Here is a 16,426-nt window from a genome sequence, read left to right as displayed (position 1 = left end):
AAATGTTATTGGTAATAAGATAAGGGATGCTGATTGGTATAAGGGAATTTTCTGAGCCCAGGTGCATTGTTTAAAGAGCTATAGGTACCTTTTGGTTTGTAAGTTTGTTTGCTTGCTTGTTTGGGCTGAGGAGGAAAAGAGAGATTAAAAGCTAAACATAAATGTTAGGGTTTTTTACTAATTGCAATAGGAGATATCCCTGGAGATATCCATCAATTGGTTATTTTAACATGAATTTAGGAGTATAAGTGTACTTAAAAGTTTAGAAAATCTCTTCTTAAAATTGGCATATAATGCTGCGATTGGGGACTGGAAGATGGAAGTTTGGAGCTTGCTCATGGGCTAGGCATTCGTGTAGGTGTAAATCTCACAATGCTAACCTGTCTTCACATGGAAATACTTCAGATTAAGGACAGGCCTTTAGATCCTCCTATTTGCTAAGGTGCATTTAAGATAGCAAGGCCTAAGCAAGCATTCAGCCTCTATTGGCACTCACTCCATGCCTAAGCAACCCCCCCCCAACCCCGCGCAAAAAAACCCCAAACCCTGCTAGTGTGAAGTCATCTCATTTGTAGTCATGTGTTCTCAGCATTATCCTGGAGGTTATTCACTTATACTGGGAACTAGATTATGATGTCAGAAAATATCCTTTTCAGAAAGGCTAAAAGTCAGGGTCCTGAGTATATATTGAGGAGAATTTCTACTCAAGGTAATAAACAGGGCAGATTAGCACATATAACTGCTTTCTAATAATTGCCTTTAGTGAGAACAGAAGAGCCTTCTTAGGAAGTTTTTAATTCATTTAAGACTTAATTTTAGTTTTCTGAGGAACATCAACAAAAATTATTTCTGGAAGAGACCGCTGAGAAGATTCCCTTCATTTGGCCAGAAGAGCAGAGAAGACTGTAAATCAAGGAAAAGGTGAAGTAATACATTATTAGGAAGCTTCAGGAGTCCAAGTATATAAAGACTATTTATTTTTCCTGTGTCCATATTTTCTCTTTTTGTGGAGGAAAGGAAATTCTAAAATATTGGATAGATTTTTTTGCCATTAACATCAGAAAAGTGTATGGGGAAAAGAAGGGAGGGGGTCATTTGTTTCATTAGTAGAAAAGCAACATAAATCAAAGTAGTCTATTGATGGCAGCCCTCTAATTTATAATGTTCTGAGAGAATAATGAATTTATTTACAGCATAAGTGATTTGATATTTTCAACCTGACTATGTCTTAAACTTTTATTGGGAGAGGGTTGACTTTTTAAAGCCTGGGTAGTTTGAAATTTGGCTAAGTACTTTTGGGCTTTTTATTGTGGAAGCAAATATTATCATTTTAATATTAAACAAATTGCAAGTGTTAAATAGATCATTTGTGATTTACTTTTTTGTTTTGTTTTGTTTACAGATTTTCCCCCTTCAGATCTAACGCTTGCTTTAAGGCTCCGGCTTCTTTTTGGAAAGAATTTATTATAAATCAGAAAGTGTCAGAGGTTCAAAGATTGACATTTCTGAGTGCTGATACTTTGTCTTTTCATGCCATGCAAATAGATCTAACATTTAGAAATTCTTAAACGAGGGAAATTGTGGAAATTCCCAGATTTTTTTTTCCAGTGGGAGGAAGCCAAGTTTTTTAAGTATGAAGTTTAGAGTAAGCAAATGAGGGAGAAAGAAACTTGTGAGAAGGGGTGACTGTCACCCAAACTAAGGAGTTAATATTAACTGCTAGCTATCTGCACTTAACGAGGGGGAAAGGGAACCGAGATCAGCGAGGGAGAGGGCGCTATTTCACCCACCCTCGGTAAAATCCGCGGTGCATCAGACAGGAAGCCAGACTTGATAAAAGGTCAGACTCCCTAAATCACCTCACATCTCCAAATCACACAGCGCATTGAAATGTACCAGTGGGGTTGTCTGTCTAGAAGACAAACATCCCTTGAATGGTCCCCAACTACCCGCGTTCATTTCAGAAAGATAGAGGAATCCGTGGGTCGGGCGTTCACATCCGCTGCAATCCTTTCCTAGATGATACTGCCCAGTAATTCAGAGCAGTCTTCTTCCCCGCCCAGTACTTTTGGGAAGAACCCCCTGCTTTCCCTTCGCTTCTCCGAGGCAGAGCCGCGTACAGCGATAGTTCCGCTTCATCTGCGGGCTGAAGCGACACGGATAGAATCATCCCAGAATATGTAACAGGGGACTGGGCGGGGGATGGGGTGGGGTGGGGGTGAGAGAGTAGGTTGTCGGGAAAGGGTGGGTTAGAGTCTAGTCGGTGGGCGAAGGGGCCGCGTGCGCTCCCCAGGAGTGTCGGTCCACCTCGGCAATTAAAAAGAGGGTCTCCATCACGTATGCGGGTTTTCTTGGACCAGCTCCAGATGTCCTCAGTTATTCTAAGACAGCAAGAAATGCAATCTCGACCTGAAGTCTGGAACCTTTCTTACTCTTCTAAGCGAACGCTCCCCCCACCCCCGCCTTAGGCGATGCTCCCCACTCAGCGGGTCCCCGGAAAGGGCCATGGAGGAGGGTTCCCTTGTCGCTCCCCAAGCTCCCGGGCGGCCTTAGGGTTCCTTAAAGCCAAGGGCCAACCTCCCGCGACCTCCCCGCGGAGGATTCCGGGCGCCCACGCTCTCCAGCCCCTTACTCCTCGGCCTCCGCCTTGCCGGTTCGCCCCCAGCGGCCTCGGCGGCCGCGCGTCCAGTCGGGCGCGGCTGGAGCGACGCGCCGGGAGCGGTGACTGTTTCGGGTCGCCTGCACGCCCTCTGGGACCTCAGCGCGCTTCTCCGCCGTGCAGTCTGGGGCCGGTCAGACCCAGCGGGAACTGGCAGATCCGCCCACGCCCCCGGCCCCCGGGATGGCGCGCGGGACCGGCGCTCTGGGGTGGGGCTCGGGGGACCCCCGGGCAGCGCCGGGGGCCGCCGAACCGGAGGCGCGGGGAGCTCAGCCGCTCGCAGTAAACTCCCAGCTCAGAGCTCCCCTCTGCTAGCTCGGGCCGCCCGGGGCCCGCTCGGGCCGCGCGTCGCCGCCCCCGCCCCCCCGCGCGCCCGCGCCCGCGCCCTTGCTCGCCCCGCGCGCGTTCCAAGGGCGCCACCTCTTTGCGACTAGCTCACTTCTCCGGCAGGTTTGCCTGGGAGCGTGTGAACATTCCTCTGCTAGGCTTTCAACTCGCCTCCAACCTGCGCCGCCCGGCCAGCATGCTTCCCCGCCCGTGAAGCGGGGCCGCCGCTGCCCTGCCGCTCGGGCCGCCGCCTCCCCTCCGCGCCGCTATTAACCCGCCCTCGTTGCCACCTGGCCCTCCTGATCGACGACACACGCACTTGAAACTTGTTCTCAGGGTGTGTGGAATCAACTTTCCGGAAGCAACCAGCCCACCAGAGGAGGTAGACAGACAGCTATGTATATATATGTGGGTCTCTACAAGTGGCTCTAGAACAAGACGGCCTAGTTAGCAAAGAAGCTGACTTCAGAAGAAGGAAACTTTCTTCTCTTTTTAGGAAGGGCTTAGCTCTGCTCCACGAACCTGGGAGAACTGCCGGCTAGATTTAATTAGACATTGATAGGGAAGACGTGTAAACACGCTGCTCATCATTGATGCATATATAAAAGCATTTCATTGTGGTTATCATTGCAGAGGAACGTCTCTGATTTTTGTTTTGTTTTCCTTTTGGTCCCTTTTTGCCTGTGTGGTTTTGGAAAAAGCACAGTTGCAGTAGCTGATTCCTAAATAAGTAAGTGCTGAGAGGCTTCAGAGAAAGTTTTTTTCTTTCTTTCTTTCTTTCTTTCTTTCTTTCTTTCTTTTCTTTGCAACTTGGGAGATGCCCTTGGTGTCGAAGAGGCTAAGTAAGAGCCAGCTAAAACCGGGAGCGTGGTAGTCCCGGGAGATGGAGATTCCGGACTGACACTTCGGGCCCCTTTCCACTCTTGCAGGTCCCGAGAGCGAGAGGATACGATGCTGCGGAGGCTGGTTCAGCAGTGGAGCGTCGCGGTGTTCCTCCTGAGCTACTCGGTGCCCTCCTGCGGGCGCTCGGTGGAGGAGCTCGGCCGCCGGCTGTAAGTGCCTCGTCCTCCTCGGGGCGCCGGGTGAGGGCTGGGAGGGCCAGTGGGAGAGGCCGCCAGGCTGGGGCGCTGCCGAGGGCTCGCAGCGGTCACTGATGCTCCTTGCCCGAGTTAAAAAGCAGGGAGAGCCGGCTACCTGCCGGGGGCTGAGACAGTGCAATCCCGGCGGGAGCACTGGTTGAACCTCAAGGGGAGACAGGCAAGAGACAAATTTTCCATGAGTTTCCGTAAGAGGGAGCGCAGAATCTCCTCTGGACAAAGATCATCTGTCTGTAGTGAAAGGAAAAGGTCTATACTTCCAGGACCTGAGAAGGTTTGAAACGCTGAGGATTACAGGAGACGGATAACTCAGAAGCTGAGGGAACCAGGGGACACAGGTCTGTGTGCGTTTGATTTACAGACTGAATGTGGGTGGCAGTTTGTGTGTGAAAAGCAGAAGCCTTACATCTAACTTTATATGAATGACATAATTTTAAGCATATGAAATGAAACCACATTACATAATGAAAGCATATTATATAATAAAGTAGTAACAACTTTGCAATGGCACAACTCCAACGTTAGTATTGATACAGTTCAGGAACGCTAGAGTGCCTGACTCCAAAATGAATATTTAGGTGAGGAAAATTGTTTTTTCTTGGACTTACTGCTAACAGTTCTTTAATCTGGAGTCAAATGTTTGTATTGTAGACCGAAAACTTGTATTTTGGCATTCTTATTTGGTGGTTCTTTTAAGGATAATTTTGACTTTAACATAATCATACATCCAAGCACACCAGAGAAATATTACCATGTTGTATGATTGCAAGTTGGAAGAGCAGCTGAGTAACACTATCTTAATAATCTGTTGGACCTAGAAGTACCTTAATGTGTGTAATGCCATCTTTGGGTGATCTTTAAGCTGCAGACTCTGTTCAGGATGGGAAAACCATAAAGATTGAGAACTGAGAGGAGTTTCCCTCTGGAGAAGGAGTTAAGGGGCTTTTACACTAACAATAAAAATAGCAATATCCAATATTTACAATGGAGTTCATGGTGCTTCCTTGTAAATTCCCGAGGGTGTACAAAAAGGCAACTGTTTTATATGTGCCCTTGGTCTATTATTATTAGAGCAGAAAATCCTTAAATGAAATTACTTTAGACATGTCTGAACCTTGGCACCAAAATGAAAATCTATTACGAATCTCCTAAGGCAAATTGTGTAGAACATTGTACTGAAGATAAAGCTGCATTGTATTCTTCAAATTAACATTTACTGATGTATTTCTGAAAATTGTCTTCAGACGTTTTCCTCTTTTTTAAGACTTGTTGTTAAATTATTTAAAGTCCATATATAGATATAGATATAGATATAGATGAAGAGTGAATTTTTAAAAGCATGCTTAAATACTGGCCAAGAAATACTGTCTTGAAACAGAGCCAGATTTCTCTTTACAGTTGCTTGAGAAATACCTGTTTTCTCTTTTGAGAAACAGTAAATGGACCATGATTAAATCCACAGTTATGACATAAAAATAGTGCTAAGTAGTCCTAAAGGCTATTTTTAACTCTTTCTTTGTTGCACCTTGCAAAATACACATCAGAAACCATTTAACAGCCAGCGACTCTGTTATAGTTTTGTTTGTGGGTGAAATATAATATTGTAGTTAAACACTCACACTCAGCAGATGGTTATAAAACTACCACAAAACATTCTTATAGTTAATGGCTAATAGATCATCATATTACAGCCATGGTTTTTCCTGAAGGCTGAAATCATCAGTAGATGAAGATGTTTCATCAAATTATTACAGCCAAATGGAGTTTAAAAAAACAAGTCATTATTTTTGCATTGCTGCCAAGTAACAGTAAATTTTGTGTGCTAGACAAAACATTAGTCTACTATTACACTAAATCAACCTAATTTCTTGAAAGAAATGTTAACATATAATCAAATCATATTACTCCCCAATTACTTTTCACACCAAGTATTAGAGAAATTGCTTTAGATATTTTTTCTAACTAGGGACTGACTTTGAGGAGTGGCGGGGGTACTACTACAACAATAACACTTCCTAAGCCATACAGAGGAGCCAGTTATAAGTTGTGATAGTCCAAAAGATTTTAGCTAATGGGGCTAGAGCATGAATAAATTGGAGGTTGGAAAGTGAGGCCTATAGACATTCTTGTCCCAATGAACATGACTTTCAGTGGGAATTCCAGTAGATTCAGAACCTAAAACATAATTGGCTGATTTGCTTGGGAGCCAGACTGGGTCTATTCCATTTAATGAAAAGCATAACTTTTGACTGAGTCATGTGAGTTGGAAGGGACTTGTGGTGAGTCATCTTCACTCTAACACCCGAACCCTGACTCGTGCATGTACCACAGAACTTTTCTCCTCAAACCCAGACTCCTTCGTAAATAGCTGAGCTTCAACACAAGCCTGCTGCTCCTTTCTGTGCTGGAAGAGGCAGTCCCATCACTCCCTTTGCTCCCTGCGTTCCTTGATAGCTCTTTCAATTTTCTCTTCTTCCCTGAAAACTCCCTGGAGAGTGATTTTTCTTTAGAGCAGAAGAGCTATGTTTTGACTGAATTTATAGTTACCTATCTTAAGCATTTCTCCCATATTTCTGAAATTTTTTTTACAGTAATCAAAGGAGACCATAAACATACCATATTAGGATTGTAACAAACGCCGTGTAAACCACTGGGCTAGGGGATGTTTGCAGATGTATAGATTAATAGACTATTATTGAGGCCATATTTATCACATAAATATTTCAGAATTATCTAAATGGAAAGCCTCCTTACTTTGGATTCATTGCTCCCCACCTGTGTATATCTAGTTTGTACATGCTAGTTATTTACCCTTGTGTCAGTTCATGTCTTATTTTGAAAATAAGTAAAATGCTCCAGGGATCTTACTCCTTGTTGAGGATAAAGATAGTATTAAATCCCTGATCTTCTAGTGCAGTTGCCCAATCAGAAATTCATTCTTCAAAATATTTTAAATGCAGAAGTCTTTGAGCTGTTCCTTGTGTTTGAGATTTAGCATTTAAGAAAATCTGTGAGATTTAGCACTTAAGAAAATCTGGGTTTTCTAATATTATGTTAACAATTGCCCCTAAAGGCAGAAAGAAGCTTGGTACCTCACAAGAGAGACACTATTTTAAACTGAACGGACTTGTGCCATCTTTGTAAACTTTTTATAAAACAGAAGGATAGACTGACCCCTCCTTTTCTCATGAGAACCATCCTGGGAAAGTGCAGTGCTTGGGTTAAGAAGGCACTGTGACTCACAGTTGACAGGCTGGCCAAGATGACAGGCATATATGCCAGCCAGAGGGGGCATAAGCAGTGGTGGCCTGATTAGAACAGACCAACCATTAAAAGTTTTGGCTTCGAGTTAAGCTAGGATGGGCTGTATTATACATTTGGAGAAGAATACAGATCGGGTGGTTATCTTCCAGGAACTGAGAAAGAAAGAAAAGCCCCAGGTCCTATAATGATCACTGGTTAAGAACAACTTTAATGGGACATTTTGCTAAAGGATACATCTTATGAAACTGCAACACTTATGAAATATGCGATTAATTCCCACTTATTCTTCAAGAATGTTATTAGAGAGTATAAATATATTTGTACCAAAACCTCAAATTTGTATATTATTAAAAGTTTCCAGAATACTAACTATTGCTATAAAGTAAGTGAATTTCAATCTAGTCACATGTGGCACCTTCAAAAAGGAAGAGAGACTCCTTCATGCCTCATTTAAACCAGGCTCCTGTTAAATTCCTTTCCATTAAGTCATGTCTTTTTTGAACAAGCTGCATGGCTTAAAGTCAGTCCACACACTAAAACACTAAAGGGAAGCTGGTATTCTGGGTATAAGATCTAGAGAAATAATGCCTATATTTTCATGACTTATTCTACTTTGATTCACAATATGACTAGGAAATCTCTCAATTTCCCCCGGTGATAATCCAAACTCTAGAAATCCTAGTTCCTTTTTTGGGGGGATGAAAATGGCCTTGTTGGAGAAGTAAGCTTGATCTTCAAATAAACCGATAAATTGCTATCCATTTGCCCACTGTCCTTCATGGTTCCCACTGCAAGCTTTTTACTCTATGCCCTTCACTTCTTGTTTCCTCAACATACACTTCTGCTTCCACAGAAGAAAGGATTGAGGTCACTGAAAGGCAATCTTTGGTCTCAGAATCAGAGGACCTGATTTTTGGATCCCTGGTTCTGTTTTCATTTTGTGGACAAAGGCAGGTCACTGAATCTCTCTGAACCTCAACTTCCCTTTCTATAAAATGAAGTTAATGCTATTTTTATTTTCATATTTATCTGAGGAGTTAAAGAAGTTGTACTAATATAAACAAATAAGGGACCCAGATACTGTGTAAGAGAGGTAAGACGAGATGGGAGATAGCCCTGTGAAACACTCTCAGATGCTTGACCATGAACCATTTTTAAGAGTTACAGAGTGGCAGAAATTGGGAGTAAAGTAAGGCACAGCTGAAGCAGGCATGATATGACTGATTCATGTATGCGATCCCTGCATATGGTTAATAATATACACAAGAATAATACAAGCATATGTGGATGGACATTTAAACAAGAGTCAGGGTGCCATCTAAAAGGATTGATGGGAAATTAGTTGATTCTCTTCCACTACATTCTCTTCCACTACACTTCATTAGAGTGTTGTTTAAACAGAAAAGCCACTTCATACTTGCTTCTAGAGACATTTTTTAAGACAAAGAGAACAAGTAGAAAAGTGAATATCTCAATTTAATACTAAGGATAATACCCTCTGAAATTCTAAATTTAAAAAAAATAACTTGATGCACGGGAAAAATAGGATGATCTCAATTTAAACACAAAGAAACCCATTTTAAAGGGACCACCCACTACTTTACAGAAAAATACACATACTCTCTGACACTTGCTTTCAAATATAGGCTCTTGGTAGCCTGTACTCTACTCCTCGTATTAAAATTCAGTCTGTTAGGTAGTTCCCTAGACAGCTTCTACTGCTCACTTCATCTTCAGCTTCTGTTTGCCTTTTCTCTTAAAGCTTGCTGTTCTCTGAGATTCAGTATCATTATTTTCTTAATAGAGGATTTGTGTGTGTGTGTGTGTGTGCGCATGTGCGCGCGTGCGCGCATGTGTACATGGCTGTGCTCTCGGGTGAGTACTCAAGTAAATTCAGCCTCCTTTTAATTTCACGGCTAGGACATCTGGATTTATTTTCCCAACATAAGTCTGAAAAACATGAAAAAAAGCTCGTTTTTTTCTGTCCATTGCTGAGAATTACAGAATCATAATGTTTTAAGTTGAGAAGAGAGCACAGAAATCTCCGAATCTGACCCCTGCCTTTTAAATGGAGAGGGGTATGTTCTCACCAAAGCCACAGACCTAGGGAGCGGCATAAATGGGATTTGGGGCTACAGACTCTGAACTGCCCATACTTCCCTTCCCTCTCTGCTCTTTCCCTGCTCCACAAGCTTGCTGCCCTTCCAACTTATGCTTTGAGTAATCAAAGGCCCTTCCTTTTGTCTTTGAGGTCTATACCAACAACTAAAATATTCTCCTTTTCTTCCTCTCCTGCTGTTTTTTTTTTTTTCTTAAAGCAAAAGAGCTGTGTCTGAACATCAGCTCCTTCATGACAAGGGGAAATCTATCCAAGACTTACGGCGACGATTCTTCCTTCACCACCTGATCGCAGAAATCCACACAGCTGAAATCAGAGCTACCTCGGAGGTATCCCCGAACTCCAAGCCTGCTCCCAACACAAAGAACCACCCCGTCCGATTTGGGTCTGACGATGAGGGCAGATACCTAACTCAGGAAACCAACAAGGTGGAGACATACAAAGAGCAGCCACTGAAGACACCTGGCAAGAAAAAGAAAGGCAAACCTGGAAAACGCAAGGAGCAGGAAAAAAAGAAACGGCGAACTCGGTCTGCCTGGCTAAACTCTGGCATGGCTGGGAGCGGGCGAGAAGGGGACCACGCATATGACATCTCCGCGACATCGCTGGAGCTCAATTTACGGTAACTGGCTTCTGTGCCCCATAGCCTCTCTTTGGTGCTGCTCTAAGCTGTGTAGTGTCCCTTCCTTCCACCCACCATGGCTTGAACAAATCTAGGATGTCCTCCCTTTCTGTCCCTCTATCCATTGCTCCACAATTTAAAAGCTTACAAAAGCAAGACAGCTCAGCATATTATCTGCCCTCAAGTAGTATCCTCCCACCACCTAAGCACAAACGGGGCTTGGATAACCTGTTTCTCTTCCTCCACCATCGCAACCCGAATACCAATCCTTTACTACTGTACCAAAGAACTTCTCTTCTAAGTCTGGCTTCAGAAACCCAGGACCACCTTCATCATTTGCTGCAGAAGTTTATTTATTTCCCTACTCTCACACCTTGGCAAACTTTTTTGATCATTTTGTCATTTCTTACTTTTTTTTCACTTCAGGGGTGAACACAGAAGGCATTGATATGATCTACAAATACTAAAAAACAATGCCCTATGGTAGACAATTCTGAGCCAGTCACATTTTCCATTTAATTATATTTAATTAAACCTTAAATTTATTTTCATTTAAATAAATGTTAAACATTTAAACACACACTCTCAATTTATTTAATTTAATTTAACTCTGGTTTCTACCAACCCATGAAAAAAAAGTCATGAATTCGGAAAATTTTTAAGTTTTGACTTGGGAAGGACATGTTTTTCTCATACATCTATTTATCCACTGGGAAGTTGAAATAATTTTCCAGGGTATTGCAGTAGGAATAATAAGACTTCACATTTACATGGCTTGTTCATTCTTGGCTCACAGATGCAGGTAGTAATGGCATTCACTGACTTTGGGGTCAGATACCTTAAGGTTCAAGTCTTGGGTCTGAACCTATTAAAGTTCACAACCTTGGGCGAGTTACATAGTCTATCTAAGACTGACTTTCCTTTTCCGTGAAGTGAAGATAATAATTGTAACAACCTCATAGGGCTGGGCGAAGATTAAACAAGATGACATGGGTTAAATGCTTGTCATAGTAAACAATAAAGTGTAACTTGTTGTTTGGGTACTTTTAGATCTAGTACTGATTGTTCTATCTATCTGGATATGTGTGTCTCCATGAGGCGAAAAAGCAGCAAATATTAACCTCATTTTATAAACCAGAAAACCAAGGTACTCCTTGACTAAAGGACCTGAACAGCCCTGGGAACAGGGATAGGTAGTCCTCAGAACTGGATTTGTTTCCCCATCTCTGGATATTTGGTCTAGCACTGACTGTGTTTAGTGCTGCCTCTTAATTCAGACATTTCCACCAACACAATCTTTTCTGTTTTTTACTTTTCAGTTTAGCTCTTCTGTGGGGTTTGAAAGAAAGAGGAAACCACACAAGGACGTGTCATATGCAACTAATGATCTCATTAATTACAATCCCTTGTTACCTCTCCAGGCCTTTCCCCTGACTAATAGAGATAGGATTACAGGGTGATGTTTCAAGGGGGAGTACGGACCTACTTAGCATCACTTCTCTCTTTGAGTTAGGTTGACAAAACTCATCATTAAATAGCTTATAAAATGATAATTATATTGGATAAATATTTCCACTTCAGTAATTAAGGAGTAATGACACTAGAGAAACTTTTACCAGAGTGAATGACCTATTCTGGAAATATCTAATGGATCTATAATGGGTAACAAACCCTGTAAATCTTGGCCCAGAGCACATATTCAGTGTATTTTAAGATACAGTCCTAACTACATATTTATAACTAATGCAAGAGCTTTATTGCCAGAACCCATTTTTTTTTAAGATTTTTATTTATTTATTTGACAGACAGAAATCACAAGTAAGCAGAGAGGCAGGCAGAGAGAGGGGGAGGCAGGCTCCCCACTGAGCAGAGAGCCCAATGTGGTGCTCGATCCCAGGACCCTGGGATCATGACCTGAGCCGAAGGCAGAGGCTTTAACCCACTGAGCCACCCAGGCACCCCCAGAACCCATTTTTATCCATTGTTGTACTCTGTGTGTGTGTGTGTGTGTGTGTACATACATTTATTAGAATTCTGAAAATGAAAGTATACTTTTTTATGGATTTCATTTATTTAGGATTTGCAATGCTCTGAAGTATCTGGGAATTTAATGAAATTCAGCACTCATCAATTCTTATGCCCAAAGCTACCCCTATGTGAAGGGAGATCTAGTAAAAATTAGGCAGTGGCCTAATCAAATCCAGACCTAGGACTAAAAGAAATAGAATGTTTCTGCTTTCTCCTTTCTGTTCCCTGGTTGTGAGGGATGTTCATGGAAAGCACTGTTTGTCTGGCAGCCGGATGTTGGCCCTCTCCCAGTACAACCCAACAGAGGTGCAGGGAAGATCGGGGAAATTCAAGAGTGTACTGATGAGACTCGATGGGGCCATGCACATGTTCTAATCCAAGCAGAATCTTTTTGGAGTAACTATTTTACAGTTTTGTATGCAAATGACCTTTTATTAGTGTCCTCTCTTTAGTCTCTTTGCATTATTATACAGTGATCTGATGATATGGCAAGCACGAATTTTAGTAAAATATATGTAGTATTTCTTAAGAGAAACTACTGAGCTAAAACTGTCTGGCTCCTCTCACATGAACCAGTGGGAAGTCTATAGTTCAAATGTTGGAAATCACATTTTGGAATTTTTGATGCTGTAAATGAGATGTCCAGATACAGTAGGACTCATTTAATTGAGAACATATATTTTGTCCTGGTAAATATTGACTTAGAAATAATACAAAAGTTTTCAATATTCAAAAGAGACTCTAAAGTGCTGTCACACACATGCGCGCGCGCACACACACACACACACACACACACACACACTTTCAGGCCATGTTATATGTTTTACTTGGCTATTGGCTATTCTAAAACGTGCCATTATAACAAGCAAACTGGCTGGACAAGGGGAAATATAATTAGACGATCTTTTCCTTGGTCCTTTATTTCTTTTTTCTTTCCTTCCTTCTGAGAAAGTAATTGTTCAAAATACTCATCATTCCCTCCCTGTTTGCATTATTCTTAAGTACAATTCACTACATACTATTCGACATGAAAACATTTTAAAATTGATATAGCACACAAATTATCGAATTTTACTTACCTTTTATGTTTTCTTCATAACATACATACATCCATCATTAAAAATGTTAATCTTAAATTATTTTCTCTGCAGTTAGGAGCTATTTTGCCATTCTAATTAAAATGATTGGTGAAGATGTCAATTTCTTAAGACAAGAAAGCATCCTAAATGTTCAACTTGCTTATCTTTCTTCAAGCTGCACGTGAAGTTCCTAACTTGTCAAAAGTTGGCTCTTCTGTGGTTTTCACCACCATATGGGTCTGCCATGTAAAACTCTGCCCACCCTCTGGCTATTAATGCAATGGCACAGCCAGTTGAGTTCCATTCCATAGGTGTTTCTTTTAGACACCACTGAAATAGACACACAAAGAGAAGAGAAAGGGAGAGAGAAAAGCAGAGAAAATGCTGCCAGCCCGTCTTAAAATACTGTCACTACAATGTTTTAGAAAGGGTTGGAAGAGATGGTAATCCCAGGTGGTAATTTATTCTGTGTAATAAACACAGTAAAATACTGCTATTTTATACTTTTAAGTTAATTGATTTTTTTCCTCTAATTTAATATGGCTTTTCCCAATTTCTAATTCAGATCAATTCCAAAAACCAGCAGAGTGAGAGACAAATAGTTCTTAGTTTTGACTTCAGAATCTAAAATCCAAAAATAGTTTCATTCATTAGTGTTTAAGGACAGCTAAAGCGATGACTGATATCATCAAATAACCAACCAAACATACTGCTCAATTACACATCCTTCCAACATTTACTCCAAATCACACACTCTACTCTCCTAACAACCATTATCTTAGTGAGAGATTGGCCAAATGGAAACATGAACAGAATAAGCAACCTTTGGATCACCCATGTCAGGCATCGCTGGGGAATAAGCTTTTAGCAAAGGTGTATTTGATGATGGATTGCACAACCTAGTCTTATTTCCAGACTCTTAAATGTGTCCCTTCTCTTCCCAGACTTGCCAGTTGGCAGCTTTGAAAAATCCCCCCAGGGTCTCCTTTTTCAGACAGCATATAGAATTAGAAACCAAGCCCTTGCTCTTCTTGTGCTATACTGATCATTAGATCATGCTGAAGACCCTGCCCACAGCAAAGGTTCTGGAGAATCAGGCAGATCCCACTGATACCACCTATCGGGAATATTTACAAGAAATCCCTGGAATCTTTTCCATTGTAATTCTGTATTCCTTTATTTTTTATGCCTTTTCACTTGTTAAGGAGAATTAATCTATTTTCTTTCTCCTCTTCTCTCCCTTCCTTCTCTTTTCAGGAGGCATTGAAATTTTTTAGCAAAGACCTTCAGAGGACGTATTACAGGATTCTGTAATAGTGAACATATGGAAAGTATTAGAAATATTTATTGTCTGTAAATACTGTAAATGCATTGGAATAAAACTGTCTTCCCCATTGCTCTATGAAACTGCACATTGGTCATTGTGAATATTTTTTTTTTGCCAAGGCTAATCCAATTATTATTATCACATTTACCATAATTTATTTTGTCAACTGATGTATTTATTTTGTAAATGTATCTTGGTGCTGCTGAATTTCTCTATTTTTTGTAACATAATGCACTTTAGATATACATATCAAGTATGTTGATAAATGACACAATAAAGTGTCTCTATTTTGTGGTTGATTTTAATAATGCCTAAATATAATTATCCAAACTGATTTTCCTCTGTGCATGTAAAAATAGCAGTATTTTAAATTTGTAAAGAATGTCTAATAAAATATAATCTAAATTACATCATGACTCAGAAGGTGAATTATGTATACCCTTTAAAATTTCTACTAGAAGGAACATGATCTAATATTTTTAACTGTATTTGAATATAGCCGTAAGTATAATGTGTTTATATTGGTACATATTCCAACATTTTCATATTAGCTTTTAGTTAAAAACCACTTAAAATGTATTTTGTCCAATATTTAAGTTCAATTCAATAGAATGGCTGAACTACTTAAACATCCTTTTATGAAGTATGTCCAATTTGAAGTGAAGACAGAAGAGAGCAGAAAAAAGGCAGAGAAGTCAGGAGAAAAGATTAAAGAAACTCAGTCCAGAGAGTTAGCCAGATCTGAGAAAACGAAGAGAGGCAGATCAGGAACCTTAAGGCCAGGGGTAATTTCCACCAATGTAAAGTTTAATTTGAGAGATCTTGCTCTTATTGGAAGACAAGAAGCATAAAAGAGCTACTGAGAATTTTACCAGGGAAAGGGATCGAGTGGGAAATATGTATCAGTTCAAAAAAAAAACCTTACCTGAAGAAGACTGCTTTCCTGTTGTATCACTCAGGGTTCCAGGGACTTGGGTTGCTAAGTAGCATGGTGTGACGCCATATGTAATCACCTTTCCACTATGAGTATCATCCTACTTGTTCCACCTCTGTGTTCAGATGAAAACAGACTTTCTTCTACAGAATTTTTTCTTTAACTGTCCACAGCTCAGGACCCACCCATCAGTAAAACAATACAACAAAACAGAAAGTCTGTGAATCAAGCAAGCACATATTTAGGAAGTATTCTGTTTATACTCCCAATCCTATTAGATATCTATTACATGTTTGGAAGATGCATAAGAAGTAAAATACCGTAACTGCCCCCGAGACTCTCTCATCCTAGTCGGTAGATTATACATACATTTATAAGAAACAACTAAATGCTGGATACATGATCCAAAATTCTATGAACATTTTAAAAAGGAAATACACACAAAGGGAGAGATTGGTCAGAGCTCTATGTGATTAGAATAAATACTAAATTTTATTAAATTTAAATATTTAAAACATTGAGAATTTTTCTGTATTTACCAAGCAAGAACAAAGGGAGTCAATCTTCTTAAAATTCAAAAAGTTACTTCTAGTCATATACTAATGGACCCAACAAGAACAAAGTCAAGTAGAACTTCAATTGTATCTTATAGTCCATTCATTAAATACTGAAATATGGTTTAATAGATGCTCATTAGTGGTTCAAGAACACAAGTTAATGCCTTTTGTAAGAAATTAGAAAATATGTACACCATCACAGGGTGTTACCTTTAGGATAATCTTGAGTTTAATTCTAGAGCTTAATTCTCAAACTGTAAGATACAGTTTAATTGTTATTTTTCCCTTTGACCACAAAGTCCACAGAAAAATACAATCAGCTCTGGCAGAAATAATGTGTTGAAGCTGAGAGGATTCATCTTCTATAAATAGTATGCACTTTTATTGAGAGTTCTAAGTGTTCCCAGCAGAGC

The 16,426-nt window shown here is 40.6% G+C and overlaps 1 protein-coding gene across 7 annotated transcripts; it reads left to right on the top strand.

The window, feature by feature from the left end:
- Nucleotides 1-883: 883 nt before the first annotated feature.
- PTHLH (parathyroid hormone like hormone) lies at nt 884-14,893 on the top strand. 7 transcript variants are annotated; one of them, XM_047743498.1, is made up of 5 exons: nt 2,064-2,180; nt 3,110-3,368; nt 3,916-4,038; nt 9,666-10,088; nt 14,453-14,893. In XM_047743498.1, exons 3-5 carry the CDS (start codon nt 3,938-3,940, stop codon nt 14,460-14,462), a joined length of 534 nt encoding a protein of 177 aa, XP_047599454.1. In that variant the 5' UTR covers nt 2,064-2,180; nt 3,110-3,368; nt 3,916-3,937; the 3' UTR covers nt 14,463-14,893. The 7 variants fall into 7 exon arrangements, with proteins under 7 accessions (XP_047599456.1, XP_047599454.1, XP_047599449.1 ...); XM_047743499.1 differs by lacking the exon at nt 2,064-2,180 and adding an exon at nt 2,324-2,414; XM_047743497.1 differs by lacking the exon at nt 2,064-2,180 and adding an exon at nt 3,688-3,716 and having other exon boundaries at nt 2,883-3,368.
- Nucleotides 14,894-16,426: the final 1,533 nt, after the last annotated feature.

Source organism: Lutra lutra, chromosome 8 (assembly GCF_902655055.1).
Source record: "Lutra lutra chromosome 8, mLutLut1.2, whole genome shotgun sequence".
NCBI lineage: Eukaryota > Metazoa > Chordata > Mammalia > Carnivora > Mustelidae > Lutra > Lutra lutra.
The sequence above is the reverse complement of the archived record's forward strand: the minus strand, read 5'-3'. Positions and strand labels throughout refer to the sequence as shown.

What these genes read in the sequence shown, in the direction of transcription:
- PTHLH (XM_047743493.1), top strand. An exon ending in GAGGAGCTCGGCCGCCGGCT is followed by an intron (nt 4,039 to 9,665) that starts GTAAGTGCCTCG and finishes TTTTTCTTAAAG; the next exon opens with CAAAAGAGCTGTGTCTGAAC.